The following is a 17627-nucleotide window of genomic DNA, read 5'->3' as shown; positions in this document are numbered from 1 at the left end:
TGTGGTTTCTTTCTGGGGTGCTGAAAATCTTCCAAAATTAGATTGTGATGATGGTTTTTGCACAACTCTGTGACTTTACTAAAAACTATTATCATAAACGGTTGAATTTTATAGTATGTGAATGATATCTCAATAAAGCTGTTAAAGAAAAAAGCTCTTCAATAAAATGGGACATGAACAAAAAGCTACATCAGCCTATAAAGCACATAGTCACATAAGTAATTGCATAATGGGACAAATAAAAAAGACTGTAGGAGGCAAAAGAAGTCTTCTGGGAACCTCCAGATACCCTGGAGACACAGTGAGTTAGCACCACCACCAGGAATTGGCCTCTTAGCTCTGTGCCTGTCTCCAACAAGGCTGGAATAAGTCCTTTTATAAGCTCAGCCCTCTACTGGAATTTAAAGCCTCCTCAGCCTTCCGAATCAGCCTGAGAAGGACAGGCAGAACTGCTGTATGGGCTCTGTAAGTAAAACTGTTTCTGTTCAGTGAAAATGCTTAATTCTAGATGACTTGTGCTTTTTTATCCACAGGGAATAATTTCCTTACAATGTGAAGAATTAGATTAGATAAATGAGATGGTGGGCTGAGGAGGATGGTAAAATTTGTAGAATTATTTATTCCCAGGAAATATGTAGAGAATGTGCATTTTGTTCTCCTTGTATAGAATGGATAACTGATATTAGTCAAATGGTTTAATCAGTGTACTAATGTATTTATCATGGTCAGTGAACTTCATTTCTAAGCCAAATGATTCTTACTAAAAATGAAAAATTATCAATTTTGAACACCAACTGCATGCCAGGTACTCTATTAACACAGTGCATATCCCATCTTATAAAGGAGGAAACTGGATCAAAGGAAGTTTACATCACTTGTAGATTTTATTGACGCAATAGTTTTTCAGATCATGAGCATTGGAATTAAAAAGAACGGGGTTAAGAATCCCAGCTATGACATTCACTGGTTGTGTGTGAACCTGTCCATGTTTCATAATCCTTCTGATCTCAGTTTCTTTCTAAGAGAAGGGAATTTCAAGTGAATCCAGTAATATTTGCCACATGGTGCTACAGTAAGAATTAAAAGAATGTTTATAAAGCACTTATCACCATAATGGTCACAGAACAAGTATTCAATAAATTGTAGCTATTGTTATGAGTATTCTTTTATTATTGCCGTACAAGGTCTCCAAACTGGTTAGTGTTTGAGCAAGAATCTGAACTCAGTTTGGCCACACACACAATAGCCACGTCATTGGCAAGGGCTTGGAGAATATCGATGATGCTGTATGGTCTAATTCAACAGTTAAAGACAGCCACAAGCTACAGTTCATAACAGTGCGATGGAAGAAGAGCATCATTGTGATCTGCGTGGGTATGAAAATTTGTCAAGAGACTACAGCTCATTTCACACAAGAGAAAATGAAAGCATATATAGATTGGAGAGAATGGGTCAGATAGATTTGAGAGTGAAGGCACTACAAAAAAGTAGCTTGGGGGAATTTTAGTGCCTCACTCTAATAATATCCATTAGTCCCCTTTTAGTCTTTGATATAAACAGTTTCTTCTTTTTTCAGTACAATGAAAATGCAATGGCATACAGCTTTAAGTACCCACTACCACCAAATTGTTATTATTTAGCCTTCTTATGCAGACCTACTGATGTCCCGGGTTTTGACAGTGCAGTAGTAGAATCAATGAAAAATAATGAACATTTATATGTAGGAGATGAGAGACAGGGAGAGCAGAGTGTGTGTGTAGGAAGTATGTGTGTATGTGGGTGTGGGTGTGGGTGTGGGTTTGGTGGGGGGCAATTCTAATTAGATGATTTACTAGAGTCTGATGCCCTTTGCTGATCAATGAAACACAGGAGGAAGAGCCAGGGTGGAAATGGAGGAAGGACGGAGTCCATCCACTCATGTTGAGGTTGCAGTGGCTGAGGGATTATGGGTGGAAATGTCCCTCAGGGGTAGATATTTTATTCACCTTTTATTCACCACATGAAGCAGAGAGCTTTGATTTGTTCTTCAAACTGGTGCTGGTTATTTTTCTAAATTACAGCTTTGATTGTCTTCCTCTATTTCCATGTTGCATTATCACCTTCAAGGTTAAGCCCAGAAACTGCCACAGCTTTAAAGATTCTGCTAACTTTTGAAATATAGAACTCAGGAGATGCCAAAATTAGACTGCAGAATTATGAGTCATCTGGATATAAGTCTATTTAAAGCCATGGGAATAACTAATATATCTCAGGGAGACTATATGGAAAGCAAGAAAAGAAGACGAAGTTCTTAGAAGAAAAGCAGGCTCATTTAGAACCCCACAATTTATAAGGCAGAGAACAAAAACACTATTTGACAAATAAGAAAAGAAAAACAGAATAACAATCATGGAAGCTAATGAAGGAGAAAGTTTCAAGGAGAAGGAGGTCAACATTGCCAAAATTTGAGATGAAGAAGAGAAAAACAAACCTGAAATTAAACTTTCAGACTTAGCACTTAGAAAGTCACAGGCGACATAAGTTGGACGGTATTCAGAGAGTCACTAGAGAAAGTATACAGATTGTTCCTGAAGGTGAAGGAACAATAAACAAAAGTAGATTGTTCTTCAAGGAATTTTTTTTGTCCTTATAAAAGATGTGGCAAAAAATTGAGGCGGAAACAGGGTTTATGTCTTATACCCCTCACTGTCTAAGCACAGAGACCAATTATGAGAGCTGTTCAATGTATCCTGGTTGAACTCGGTGTGTTGAAAATATCTATAGAAAAGTGCGGTAAGTTGTCGTTGCTGAGTTGGAGTAAAACTTGAGTATTTTAGACTGCAAAAAAAGGAACCAATAGTACTAAACAAGATACTAAAGAAGGAAAGGAATTTTGTTAGAGTTAAATTTTAAGAGATGGTGATTGATTTGTTTATTTATTCATAAACTATTTGGGAATGTTTTGCTCTTGATGCTCCGCCACTGAAATCTAAGTTCATTATCCTTTCCAAAGAACTCAAGATTTTCATGACTTGACCCTGGTGATTTCTCTAGCTTCCTCTTCCACAGCACCTAGTCTTACATTTAAAGCTCCAGTATACCAATGTTCTTGTAGTTTGTTGTCCAAAAAACTGGTTTGTGTTATCCCTTCATTCACGTCTCTGCTCATGGCATCTCTGTCGAGAGCACCCTTGTCCTGTGTTTTATCCTTGTAAGCTCACATCCATCCATCAAAATTTTACAGTCATAAATCACATATTCTGTTAAGATTTCTTCAAACTAATTTCTCTTGACACACACTCAGAACCTGTCACTCCACACTATTTCTCTGTCTCACCTCTTAGATACATCCTATCCTTGTGCACTCCCCAACTAGGGGCATTTCTCTGTCTCCAACTCTCTCACAGTACCTGGCATGTAATAGATGTTCAGAATTAGTCACTTTTCATTTTTAGTAAGATCCACTAAACTTTTATTTAAAGATAAGATTTTCAACCTTATAAGTATGAGGTTTTCAGCTCCTGACAACCTCTTTGGTTTTCTCAGGCACCAAACCGTTGTTATTTTACTTGCTTTATATCCTCAGTGCTGACACAAGGCACGATGAGCTCACTGTGTATGTTTGCTATTGAACTTAACTAAATGTTTGTGATGGATGGCCAAGAGCTTAAGTGGAGTTATTGCCTATGAAAAGGAATAAGGAATCATCTGCCTCTGAGCCCAGCATGAATGAGGGGAGGGTGTGGGAAGGTATGGTTGTAGAGTAAGGGGGAGGAAGGAATTTGAGTTCTCTTCTGCTAGGCTCAACACAGATCAGGCCAAACTATCCTCTATGGTTTTGTTTTGTTTTGTTTTGTTTATGATCTCTCAGCAAGAAAGGGAAGAAAAAAACTGCCAAAAAGAATAAAAATAGGCAATAAATAAACTCAATTATTGAAATAACATAAGGGGAGCCATAAAGAAATTAGGATGAAAGAGAAAACATTCAGATAGTAGTTTAATTTTTTTTAAATGATCACATATAAAATTTCCTACAACTCGATGACAAAAATTACAACTCAATCATTGCGTAGGAAATAAAAATCATTGTAGCCAGCACTAATTGACATATATGGAGCCTTCTCTACTTCCATATCCAGTTTTATTATTCATCATTGTACACTAGATATTGAAGTTATTTAAAAACAGTTCTGATCTTTCTCTCTTACTTGCTGATAAACTCCTTAAAAGGGGTTTTGTTTGTATAATCCCTTAACTTCTAACACAGCACTACACAAAGAGTAGGTACTCAGTAAATGTCCCTGAGAGCACAAGGCAAGGTCAAGGGAAGAAATGTTGCAAGTGTATTATTGCTCAAAACTCTTACATATGGTATTCGAAAAGGCTTGGAATTCTTCTTGACTTATGTAAAACAAAAATCTTTCAAGCACAGCTTTCTATAGAAAGCTTTCTCCAAATACTACAAACTTACCAAATGCTTCGTTTCTGTTAATTCCTTTTTGTTGTTTTTTGTTTTGTTTTTTAAACTATTTTATTTTATTTTTAATTGAAAAATAATTGTATATATATGGAGTACAATGTGGTGTTTTAATACATGTATGTATTGTGGAATGATGAAATTAGGCTAACTAGCATATCCATCACCTCAAATATTTATAATTTCTTTGTGGTAAGAACATTTAAAATCCACCCTCATAGCTGTTTTGAAATATGCAATACATTATTATTAACTATTAATCTTATTTCCATTATGAGGTTTGATCATACATTTCTGATATTATTTTCAACACTGCCCTGAGGATGCTGTCATTACTGTAAACTTCAGAGTCTAAAGTTATAGTTTACTTATTTGGTCAACTCTTGTAACTTAACACTTCTCTTTTTCCCTCTAATTTTCTATTAATTTCAGTTAAACTTTTTCCTTTTTTTTTTTTTTTTTTTCTTTTTTTTAACTAAGACTTCTTCAGAGGATCCATGAGGTGGCACTTTATCAGGGTGGATGTGTGGGTCCATTCTCTCATTTGTCAGCCACGCAGTGCCCTTTCTTTTACCCTGAAAAAAGTTACCCTAAAATTGGCTACCTCTCATTGATTGAGTCCTCTCCAGACACAGCCCTCATCTCTGTTTTTCCCCAGACCCCCATTTCCACCTTACACATACTAATCTGCCTAGTCTGTAATTATCTACTCACTTGAAAAAAAGAAAAAAAAAGAAAGAAATAGGATGTTTGTAATAAAGTTGTATTTTTTTCCCTCAAAAACAAAACAATAGCATTATATTAGGTATTTCCTAAGAAGTATGTCTTAACAAAATGGTGAAAATCCATTCTGGAGAACTAGTCTTCAAGCAGATTGAAAAGACAACTGCATTTGACCACGGCAGCACGTTCTACCAGGGGATGCCTGGTGGGAGGTCTGTATTCTAACTTTCCATCTCTCCCAAATGTGAGGGCAGGTAACACATTGGATGGGTCTCTTTAATGGCTAGATGCTGAAAACACCTGCACATTACTGTATGGTTGCCTAAGCCACTTATTTGTCACTTTATATATGTTATATGGTGTTATAATGATCTCTTTCTCAATATTTTCTGGCTTCCCAAATTGTCTGTAAACTTCTCTGCCTTCCACACTATGACCAATGCCACATTTCTGCTCCACAGCCCCAGTGTATTTTCCTCTGGTGCCAGCTACACAGAAAAACAAATCTGCTACCTCTTCATCACAATTTAAAAATGCCAGAGAGGATGAAATATGATTGGCCAGTTTGAGGTGAAGTGTCTATTTTGAGTTCAATCATCTGTGGCTAGAGGAATAAGAGGAAAGGCAAGTGGTATCAACATAGCTGTCAGCAAAGGGCCGTGCAGAAGAAAAAATTGGGCACTGAGGCAAATTCAAAAAAACAAGGTACACACTAAAGCAGCTGAAATATTACATTTCTTTTTATCAATTTAAATGAGCCATTCATATATTCTTATTATATAGGCAGTCATTTCTGGTCAGTTTTCTGTTCAATACAATTATTATTATTTTTTTTTTTTATTTCAGCTCTTCATGGGGGTACAAAAGCTCTGGTTATATGCATTGTCCGTGTCCCGCCCATCCCCCTGAGTCAGAGCCTCAGGCGTGTCCATTCTCCAGACAGTGCGCCTGGCATACACCATGTAGTCATACCTCCATCTCCTCCCCCCCCCCACCTCCCCGAGTCAGCACCTTGAAGCATGACCATTCCCCAGACGGTGCGCAACGCACTCATCATGTAGGCATGCATCCATTCCCACCCCCCACCCCCATCTCAGTCTGATATCCAATTGGTATCCTTCCCCAATGTGCATTTAGGTGATGATCAGGGAAACCAGTTTTCTGGTGAGTACATGTGATGCCTGTTTTTCCATTCTTTGGATACTTCACTTAATATAATGGGTTCCAACTCTCTCCAGGAGAACCAAAGAGATGTCCTATCATCATTATTTCTTATAGCTGAGTAGTACTCCATGGTATACATATACCACAGTTTACTAATCCATTCATGGATTGATGGGCACTTGGGTTGTTTCCACATCTTTGTGATTGTGAATTGTGCTGCTATAAACATTCGGGTACAGGTGTCTTTGTTATAGAATGACTTTTGTTCTTCTGGGTGTATGCCCAATAATGGGATTATTTTTAATTGGATTAATACACATAGCTTTTTTGTTTCAGACTTTCATCTCATTCTGTACTTTTAATACAGCATGTCAACTTTGCAGAATACCACATCCCCTTCCATCATTTTCCTGCTAACTGGTGTTCCTGGGCTGGAAACCTTCCACACCTGGATCTCCATCCCCTTCTGCTTCCTCTATGTAACTGCCCTCTCAGGAAACAGCCTGATTCTCTTCGCCATCGTCACTCAGCCCAGCCTCCACGAGCCCATGTACTATTTCCTCTCCATGCTGTCCACCACTGACCTCGGCCTGTCCATATCCACTCTGGTCACCATGCTGGGGATATTCTGGTTCAATGCCAGGGAGATCAGCTTTAATGCCTGCTTGTCCCAGATGTTCTTTATTAAATTCTTCACTGTCATGGAATCCTCAGTGCTGTTAGCCATGGCTTTTGATCGTTTTGTGGCCATCTCTAATCCCCTTAGGTATGCCACCATTTTAACTGACTCCAGGATAGCTCAAATTGGAGTAGCAATTGTCATCAGGGGGACGCTAATGCTGACACCAATGGTTGCACTTCTTAAAAGGCTGTCCTACTGTCGCAGCCACGTGCTCCACCACTCTTATTGCTACCACCCCGATGTGATGAGGCTCTCGTGCACAGACACCAGGATCAACAGTGCAGTGGGGCTGACTGCCATGGTCTCTACTGTTGGCGTAGACTCAGTCCTGATCCTCCTTTCTTATGTTTTGATCATTAAGACTGTCCTCAGCATTGCATCCTCAGAAGAGAGGAAAAAAACCTTCAGCACATGCATCTCCCATATTGTGGCTGTTGCTGTATTCTATATTCCCTTGATCAGTCTGTCCTTTGTTCACAGATTTGGGAAACAAGCCCCAGCCTATGTACACACTCTGATTGCTAACACCTACCTGCTGATCCCTCCAGTAATGAACCCCATCATCTACAGTGTGAAGACAAAACAGATTCGTAGAGCTGTGATAAAAATTCTCCATTCCAAAGAAACAGCATTATAGAATTCCTGGCACTAGATGGACACTTCAAGATGGTCTACTCCAGGTCATGTTATCAATTAAAAAAAAAAAAAACCTAACACTGGTGCTTGTTAAAGCTAAGTGTATAATCATTTAACGTTAAAGCTGAAATCTGTTTAGAACATCAGCTAGTTTGACCACTTGATTTTACAGATGAGGAGGTGGAAACATACGAATTGGAGGGATGAACAACCTAAAGCTTTACGTCTAGAATTTCTCCTCCTCGTCACCATTTGTTCCAAACGTCCTTGCCTTCTATCCCTGCCAATAGCCTTTCTATTCTTACCTCATCCACTTTGCAGCAGAGTGACACATTATGAAAATGTCACTCCTTTCTGAGAAATAGGATTTTCTAACTGTAATAATAATTTTAACTAACATTCATTATTTCCTCTGACAAGTCATAGTTCTAAGTGTTTTTTTACATGTATTAACACATTTTATATCTAAAACAACAGTATAAGGTAGTTACTTCTATTACCTATGAGAAAATTGAGTCATAAAATATTAAGTAGCCTCTTTAAACAGCTAGTAAGTGGCAGAGCCCATCCATGAAAATGGACTCCAGGCTCCCTCATTCTCTTAACTTTAATGCTATCTTGCTGCCTATAATATACATAATATATATCTATATGTAGGTATATAATTGTACATATATATTAGTCCATGTAATTTGTACTAGAGAACATAAACAAGTAAAAACAAATTAACAAAACAAAACTCTATCCTCTAGAAATTTTCAATCAAATTAGAGAAGAAAAGCCCAAATCAAAAATCTTTAGACCTCAGAAATATTAATACTCTTCTACCTGATGACTTTTTTCAGCTTGAGCATATTTCAGAATTTCTCTCAGGCCTCCATCAACTTTCTGGCCCAACAGAAACAGAAAATGACTATGAATTGCCCATGAATTACAGTTTGTGTCATTTACTTAGAACTTTTTAAATTTGTGGCATAATTACCTCCTAATGGCTTAATCCAGAAAGTTAATTATTTTCACCCTGGGTGTATCCATTAATTCTCAAAGCATTTATTTCAAAGATACATTGGGCCGGGCGCGGTGGCTCACGCCTGTAATCCTAGCCCTCTGGGAGGCCGAGGCAGGTGGATTGCTCGAGGTCAGGAGTTCGAGACCAGCCTGAGCAAGAGTGAGACCCCGTCTCTACCAAAAATAGAAAGAAATGATTTGGACAGCTAAAAATCTATATAGAAAAAATTAGCCGGGCATGGTGGCGCATGCCTGTAGTCCCAGCTACTCGGGAGGCTGAGGCAGTAGGACCGCTTAAGCCCAGGAGTTTGAGGTTGCTGTGAGCTAGGCTGACGCCATGGCACTCACTCTAGCCAGGGCAACAAAGCGAGACTCTGTCTCAAAAAAAAAAAAAAATTAAAATAAAAATAAAAATAAAAAAAATGAAAAAATAAAAAAAATAAAAAAAAAATAAAGATACATTGGTATCACTCATTTAAGTTAGACCCTATAGCTGGTGTTAGCTCAAGGAAGGAAGTAGAAAGTAGTCATTCATATCTACAGGGAATTTAGTAAGTGCCTACAATACTGGCTATTTACTAATAAGGATTTATTAGTTAAATCAGCATATTTGCAACAATATTCTCAGTTTTATTTATTGTTAATATTTCTATATTCGAATGTCCCAGGACTTTGTTCTCAGATGTTTTTCTTTGTCATGCTGCCATCTTTTGTCATCTTATCTGGTAGCATCATGGCTTTAAAAACCATCTACGTGCTGACAAACTCCAAATGAATATCTATAGTCAAGACTTATCCAACTGCCAACATAACAATATCTCTGCTTGAATGTCTCATAATCATCTTAGACTCGACACGTCCAAAACCATATCCCAATATTGCCATCAGGGGAAATATAGGCTCACCTACAGTCTTCCCTCACTCAGTAACTCTACCTTTCAGGTTGCTGAGTCAAAAAGCTTGAAGTTATGCCTGATACCTTTCTGTCACTCCTATGCTACATCCAACCTATCAATAAATCCTAATTATGCTTCCTTCCCAAAAGTGATAGCCAGAACTCAACCACTTTATACCACCTCTGCTACTACCACCATGATGTAAGCCATTATCTTGGACTGGAAATATTATAAAGACTTCTAGTGGACCTTCTTTCATCCATGTTTGCTTTACAGTCTATTTTCCCTACAGTTAGAGTATTTTAACACACAAGACAGATAATGTTCAACATGCTCCAATAGCCTCCTGTCTTAACCAGGGAAAATTTACAGTCATTGTAATAGCTTACAAGGATCTATATGATCTGACTTCTCTCCAGCATCCCAGCTTTATCTCCTACTACTCTCCCCGTGATCCACTCTATGACACCAGCCTCCAGATATTTTCTTAAGCTCACCAAGCGTGCTCCAACATCGGAGTTCATACTTGCTGTTCTGCCCACCTGGAATGTTCTTCCCCCAGAGACCCACATGGCTTACCCCATCACTCCATGCAGGTCTCAGCTCAAGTGTACTTTGTGACAAGGCCTTTGATCTTAAAATAATAATAATAATGACAGCACTTCTCCTTTAATCCCTATCTGTATTCATTCTCAACCTTACTTGACTTGTTTTCAAGTTTTAGCACTTCCATCCCTCAACATATTGCATATGTGTTTATTTCTTTTCTTGTCTTCCCACCACATGACAAGGTTTTTGAGGATGAGGAATTTATTTCACTCATGCTGTCTCCCATCCCCTAAAACAGGGCCTGCCACATAGTAAAAATAATGAAATGTTTAAGTGGTCTGGCTTTATTTAGCTCTCAAGCTTCATTGCTTCCCTCTGTACAATGTTCCAAGCACAACTTATACTTCCTTAATCCTGAATGCCTTGTATCACTTTCCAGCCTTTGCATAAACTATTACCTCTACCCATAGCACTCTCACTCTCTCTGTGCACCTGACTTAGAATAGAAGTGACTCTCCTTCAGGGACTTTCCCTGACCTCTCCAGCATGCCTGGTGTCCTTTCCAGGGTATCCTGCAGCACCTCATCCTTCTTCCTCATTACGACCCTTTCCATGCTGTGTTGTAACCGTTCTCCCCTACAACAGACTCTGAGCTCACTTCTCAAGGTCAGGGACTGAGTCTTACTCACTGTTGTTTCCACAATGCTATCCCTAGTGTCTGGCCCATAGCAGCTTTTAATCTTGATTAAATTAATGAATAACTAAACAGCATCTTTCATACATAAGGATTTGGAAGGCACACAAGAAGACAACAAAGTTCTTTAATATCAGAAAGTTCTTCTTAGTCTCTCTCTACAGATACATTTTCACGAGACTACACACTTTAGAGAGTACAGTACCAGGTGCTGCCCTTGTGTAGGAAAAGTTCACTCTGGCTCATACGGCCTAACATAGCCTCACCCTAATCTTGTTCAGTCTTCCTTCACCCTCTTTCCAACATAAAACTTGCCTTATCTAGACACTAATGAATGTAGGTAAAAACAAATATGTTAGGAGGCCATTTTAGAGAGGTAATTTATATTGTGAATAAACTGCCAGTCTATTTCTGTGTATTTCTGCCCTCTTCTAGTCCTTCACCTATACCCCATAGATCATCCTTCTTACTTACCCCTGACTCATAGCAAAGCAAAACAAAAATCCAAAGAAGCTACAGGCAGGTCCAAGATGGAAGGATGGGGAAGCTGAGATGACAAGGGCTTACAGACTCAATTTTTGTTTGTTTGTTTGTTTGTTTGTTTGTTTCCACACACTACATGGGGTAGGGAGAAAGGGAGGAGTGAAGGAAAAAGAAAACATAGGGCTGGAGAAGAAGAATGGAGGTACTCAGAGTCCTAAAAATGGAAAAGAGAAGAAGGAACTTCAATCTTGAGGACCAGACAACTGAGATGCTCATACCACTTTGCAGATTTTTCTTCCCCACCTCACCCCATGCATGCTAACCCATTGATAGCCCTACGTCCAACAATCCTGGAAACTTGCATCACTAGCAAGTGGATAATTTGGACACTTTGGGAATGAGTGGGTTGCAGAGCAAATGTCGTGCTCTGACCAAGGTGGACAAGCTTAAAATGAATCGAGTATTTTCCTAAAAACCAGAGCACTAGTAGCCACATGGCCACTGTTGTAGCTACTTGGACCTGGTGGTGGTGATGAAGATGGAAACAAGAGAAAACATTCAATATACTTTTAGAGGGAAAAGTAGACAAGATTTTTTGAATAACTGAATGTGAGGGATGAAGAAAAGTTGTCTCTCTTCAGTTTCTGTCTTGCATAACTAAATTCATAAGCACACCCAGTCTTATCCTCCCCAAATGCACCCTCCCAATGGCTTCTAGAATAGCAATCTAACATACATGTCTAGTTGTGATGTCCCTGCTTAAAACTATGTGTTCACCTCGCAAGTCCAACAGGATAAAGTCCTTCAGTTCACAACCTGCCACTGGCTCACATCCACTGACCTCTCCAATTTCTCTCTTTCCTTTTGGAGTTGCGTCTAACCTCCAGCTAAGCCACACTAGTGATAGTTCCCCCATAGAGAATTCTGTTTCTTTCCTCCATGATTTTCTGTATGCTGAAATACCCTCTTTGGGGGCCCATGCCTTGACTGACTGAATAAATGCCCCCTCTCAAGTTCTCATGCAAATCTGTGGCATTCACTGCTCATCCATATTACCTCGAGATTATTTGTGTAGGTGTCTATGAGCACCTTGAAGGCAAAGATTTGCTCATATTCACCTCTGTAACCCCTAAACTCAGCACAATGCCTGAACAAAACTAGCGTTGCCGATATTTTTATTACACAATGAATGAACTAACTCCATTGTCAGCTATAGGTGACTAAGTAAATGCTTGGTAGCTGACTTATAAGGAAGTAATTCTGTCTCTATTTTCAGAGATTATAGTGACAATGACAAGGTAAGACTCATGTGTGAGCACACTCTAACAGGATGGCAGACAGAGCAGAATAAAGTGCTAAGTAAAGACAGCCTGCTGGGCATGATGCAGAGCACATGTCACTGGGAAAAAGAGACAAGAGAGTCATGAGGTACTGGGGATACTTTCGGAGAAGGTAGTGGAGGGTTTTTATGTTTTAGTTTATTTTGCTTTTATGACATTGTAGGCCCTTGTTAAGCGTTGTTGAATGTGAATAATTAAAAGTCAGAATATCTTGTTCTCCAACCAATAATATCACTAATTAATTGTGTGACCTCAGGCAAGGAGGCTTCATCTCATCTGTTCTTCACCTGTAACACAGGTACAAGAAAGAGTGTCTTTCCTACCTTAAGGGCTGTTTCATCAATCAGAAGTAAAGCTAGGGAAAGATATGAAGACACGCATGTCCCCATTTTGAACTACAGGGCTAATTTTTTTTTTTTATTTTTAGAGAGAATGCAAACTCCTAGAGTCCAAGGACCGTGACTGTTCTCCTACTTTGCCTGCTGTGTCTAAGGGAGTAGCTAACGAGGAAACACACTAACGCTGTGGCTGACAGTGGGCACTTGAGCTAGCCTGGGAGGGAGGGGACAGATTGTCGAGAGACCTGCATGTGTGAGTGTGGGAACAATGGCAGAGGCAGTGGGCTCCTTGGGATTTCTCCCCCTGCACAGGAGCAGTGGGGGGCCTGTGGGAGTGGCACACACATAGATGTTGTCCCTCTGTCTGCCAAGTCCCTGGGGCCTCAGCTCATACTCCCACGGCTGTTCCCATGGGCCTTCTGAGTAGTTATAAAATAGCCTGATACAGAAGGGGGAATCAGTTCCAGCTGCTCTTTCTAAGTAGGACTGCACCATTCTCAGGTGAGTGTGCCTTCACCTGGGGTCAGGCAGCCTCAGGCTCCTGTCATCCTAAGGGACATGAAGATCCCAAAAACTGCTTCATGGCAGGGATGGTGAGAACCCCTTGTGGTCCCATCCACACCATCATGAGCTGGGAAGAAATGTCACAGAGCCTTAGCTAACAATCCAGAAAGGCAAGTGAATGCAGCAGCCATATTCGTACACAAAAAGAAGCTTAAGTTGGGTCTAGCAAGGAGTCACTTGAGGTAGGAGGCCAGACAACATGGGAGGGAAACATGGTATCCTGGGACAAGTTCCTTGGGAGATGAGCTAGAGATGGCCCAAAGTCTTAGACTTCAGTAAGGAAGTGCAGGTGCCAGAAAAATAAAAAGGTGCTCTGCAGAGAGAGGAGTCAGGAAAGTATCTGACTCTGTGGCCAACAGAGCCCCTTGCTGTGTCAGCACTGCACGTGGTATCATGGGCAAAGGCCTTGAGAAGTTGGAACTATGTCACTGTAATCCCCTTCATTCCCCTCCATGCCTGCCCTTTTCTTCACCATAAGCCCCAAGTCTCTTGGACACAGTGGTCTTGTGATCTGGCCTCTCTACAGGAAAGGTTCCTTAGCTTAGTCTCATAATTTTAAGCATGATTTGTTTAGAGTCCTGCATTCCCATCTCCAGGGTATCTATGATGGATGCAGAGATGGACAGATGGATACAAGATACAAGCTGTCTTGTATCTCACTGAAGGATGCAATTATCTGGCTCCAAAAGGCTTTGCATGTTCTGAGAGCAGCTGGAAGCCAAATCTGGGATTTGTTACTTGTCAAGGAGAGTAGATGTTATGTCTGTTCAAGTTCTGAGGATGGAAAAGAGCAAACAGAGGCCAGAAGTGTGGCTTTTGTCATCTTTGAACCCTGGATCTGTTGTTCCTTCCTTACTCAAGATGGGAAGAATCCAATTCAAATCTTTCAGTACTCATTTTATTACACTGTGTTTTGAGATCACTGGTCTCTAAACCCTCTCCACTAAGGCCAAATTGAAGGGCATTTCCCAGCTGCCGTAAGGACCCAGGTGAGGTGTGAAGAAGAATCCTGGGAGGGATAAACAGGTTAACCTGAATACAATCAATGAAGACACCTGCAGAGTTGTTTTCCAAGGGTCAGAGCCTCTGCTTCTTGCAGTCAAGCCGTGGCTCTTTAGAAACAGCCCTAAAGAGCAGGGCACCTAGGGTACCTAGCAGAGGCTGATGATGTTAGAGGCCAGGTGTTTAGGTGGGGGTCAGGAGTTGGGACAAAGCAACACTGAGCTTCTAAAAAAGAAATGTCTCCTTTGACATGCATGACTTGTTGGTGCAGGTTCCAGGAAACACAAAGCTCTAGGAACATCACTGTAAAATCAGTAATATCTCTCCCAAAGCCAGGACTCAGCTCCGCTCTCCTTGGGCACAATGGAAGTGCCCCTGGAGGCAGCTTTCAGGTGTGGAAGTACCCACCAGTCAGGAGCAGAGGGAAGAGCTTTTACAGGGACCATGTCAGGCAGCTAGGATCTGCCGGAGGCCACATGTCCTGCCAGCACCTTCATCTCTGAAGAAGTCCTCGGAAGGAGCCACTACCTTTGATTTTATGACCCCTGATAAGTTTCCTTTAATCCTTAAGAGATTGACTTTTGGTGTTTTTTCTTAGTTTTTATTTGTTTTCTTTTCAGGTTTTTTTTTTTTTTTTAATTGCTGTTGTTTCTTTTTCTCCTTGCTGATCTTAGTTCTGAGGACCTGAAATCCTGAAAGTTTGCAAAGTATCTCCTATCCCCACTGCTTTGGAACATCCATTATTCCCTTCTCTAATTTCTGCTCATGTTTTAAGACTAAACAGAAGGATCATCTTTTCCAGGAAGATTCCTCTGCTCATGCCTCTCCTCCTGTTCATTAACTGCACACCTTATGCTAGCATTTACCACAGTACTCTAATATATTGGTTACTTGTCTATTTTCCACCTTAGGCAACCCATCTAGAAAGCAAGGGAAATGTCTTTCATCTCTGTACCAGTAGCACCTAGAAAATAGCCTTGTAAATAGTAGGTCATATAAGTAAATTCTTATAGAATGAATTAATAAGTGAAAAAATGGGGGAGGGAGGAAAGAAGGAAGAGAGGGAAGGAAGGAAGAAGACAATCCTATCTGAAGGGGTCCCCAATAGGGTAACTCTTAACACTTATCTGAGAAAAGGGAAACCCAGTATTTAGACAATGAAGATATAGACCAGAAGGAAGAGTCTGAGGGAATTTGGGATGTCTGCATTTTAGGATAAGCATTAGTCATCCCAGGTTTCCTTTTAAAAAATTGAATGGGCATCGATGGTAGTGATTGAAAAATGAATTTGAGCTGTCACATTTCCCCTTTGGAAGAGGACCTCAGAGTGTATGAAAGAGCCTAAGTGGGAGTAGGAGGAGACAGGAGGGGAGAGAGAGCTGGATGCTCAGTCCCAGGTGTACAGGGGACTCTGACTGTGTTCCGTGTCCCCGCAGGTTGCCAGAGCAACGCACCCTCACCAGTCCCACCTCCTTAGTGCCAGCTATGAGTTCCTGCAACTTCACACATGCCACCTTTGTGCTTATTGGTATCCCAGGACTGGAGGAAGCCCATTTCTGGATCGGCTTCCCTCTCCTTTCAATGTACGCCGTGGCAGTGTTTGGAAACTGCATCGTGGTCTTCATCGTTAGAACAGAGCGCAGCCTACACGCTCCTATGTACCTCTTCCTCTGTATGCTGGCAGCCATTGATCTGGCCTTATCCACATCCACCATGCCCAAAATCCTTGCCCTTTTCTGGTTTGACTCCCGGGAGATTAGCTTTGAGGCCTGCATTGCCCAGATGTTCTTTATTCATGCCCTCTCCGCCATTGAATCCACCATCCTCCTGGCCATGGCCTTTGACCGTTATGTGGCCATTTGCCACCCACTGCGCCATGCTGCAGTGCTCAACAATACAGTAACAGCCCAGATTGGCATGGTGGCCCTGGTCCGTGGGTCCCTCTTCTTTTTCCCACTGCCTCTGCTCATCAAGCGGTTGGCCTTCTGCCACTCTAACGTGCTCTCACACTCCTACTGTCTGCACCAGGATGTGATGAAGTTGGCCCATGCAGACACATTGCCCAATGTGGTCTACGGTCTTACTGCCATTCTTCTGGTTATGGGCGTGGATGTCATGTTCATCTCCTTGTCCTATTTTCTTATAATACGAACAGTTCTTCAACTGCCTTCCAAGGCAGAGAGGGCCAGGGCTTTTGGGACCTGTGTGTCACACATCGGAGTGGTACTGGCCTTCTACGTGCCACTCATTGGCCTCTCAGTGGTGCACCGTTTTGGAAACAGCCTTGATCCCATTGTGCACATTGTCATGGGTGATATCTACCTGCTGCTGCCTCCTGTGATCAACCCCATCATCTACGGTGCCAAGACCAAACAGATCAGAACACGGGTGCTGGCTTTGTTCAAGATCAGCTGTGACAAGGACCTTCAGGCTGTGGAAGGCAAGTGACCCTTACCACTGCACTTCCCCTTAACCATACTGGCTTGATGGATACAATTATTTCCTAACAATAGCCTAATTCCAGTTTCCCACAAGCACATTAGTGCTTTTCATTGGCTGGAATAGTAAACTAAAGTGTGGTCCATCTACTTCATAGAATATTCTGTGGAATAACACATATTAATGGAATATTATGTGGTTTAAAGACTGCTATAAAACAAAACATGCTTATAGTGTAAAGAAAAAACAATAAAGATACATGACTGTAACTTACTTGAAAAATAGTGTATGCCTTGGAGAAAATGTGCTCAAATTACTAGTGATTTAGTTTTGTCCCTACTTTCTAAATGTCCTTAACATGGAGGTATTGTTTAGCTGACATGTACAACTTTTAAAATGGGGGAAACGAAGCTGACAATTTATGAAAGGCAGGGCTTGCTAAGGTCCTCACAGCTGGTTTATTATGCATTACCTAGAAATTTATATAAGCCCTTAATAATAATGCCTACAAACACATCTTGTGTGCTTACAATGTTCTGGTAACTATTACATGTGTTTTGTGGGTTTTATATGATATTTACAATTTTATGGGGTAGGTGCCATTTTTGTTTCCTCATTACAAGTGAGAGAAATGAAGCTTATATTAACAAAGG

General features: G+C 40.7%; 2 protein-coding genes across 2 annotated transcripts; both read left to right on the top strand.

Annotated features, from left to right (window-relative positions):
• Window positions 1-268: 268 nt before the first annotated feature.
• On the top strand, window positions 269-7977 carry LOC123641553 (olfactory receptor 51F2-like). Its single transcript, XM_045556428.1, has 2 exons — window positions 269-465; window positions 6727-7977. The coding sequence occupies exons 1-2, from the start codon at window positions 457-459 to the stop codon at window positions 7660-7662; spliced, it is 945 nt and encodes a 314-aa protein (XP_045412384.1). The 5' UTR covers window positions 269-456; the 3' UTR covers window positions 7663-7977.
• LOC123641552 (olfactory receptor 51E2) lies at window positions 396-16983 on the top strand. Its single transcript, XM_045556427.1, has 2 exons — window positions 396-465; window positions 15972-16983. The coding sequence occupies exon 2, from the start codon at window positions 16021-16023 to the stop codon at window positions 16981-16983; it is 963 nt and encodes a 320-aa protein (XP_045412383.1). The 5' UTR covers window positions 396-465; window positions 15972-16020.
• The last annotated feature ends 644 nt before the right edge of the window (window positions 16984-17627 follow it).

This window comes from Lemur catta, chromosome 7 (genome assembly GCF_020740605.2).
Source record: "Lemur catta isolate mLemCat1 chromosome 7, mLemCat1.pri, whole genome shotgun sequence".
Lineage (NCBI taxonomy): Eukaryota > Metazoa > Chordata > Mammalia > Primates > Lemuridae > Lemur > Lemur catta.
This window is presented reverse-complemented; position numbering and strand designations above follow the sequence as displayed.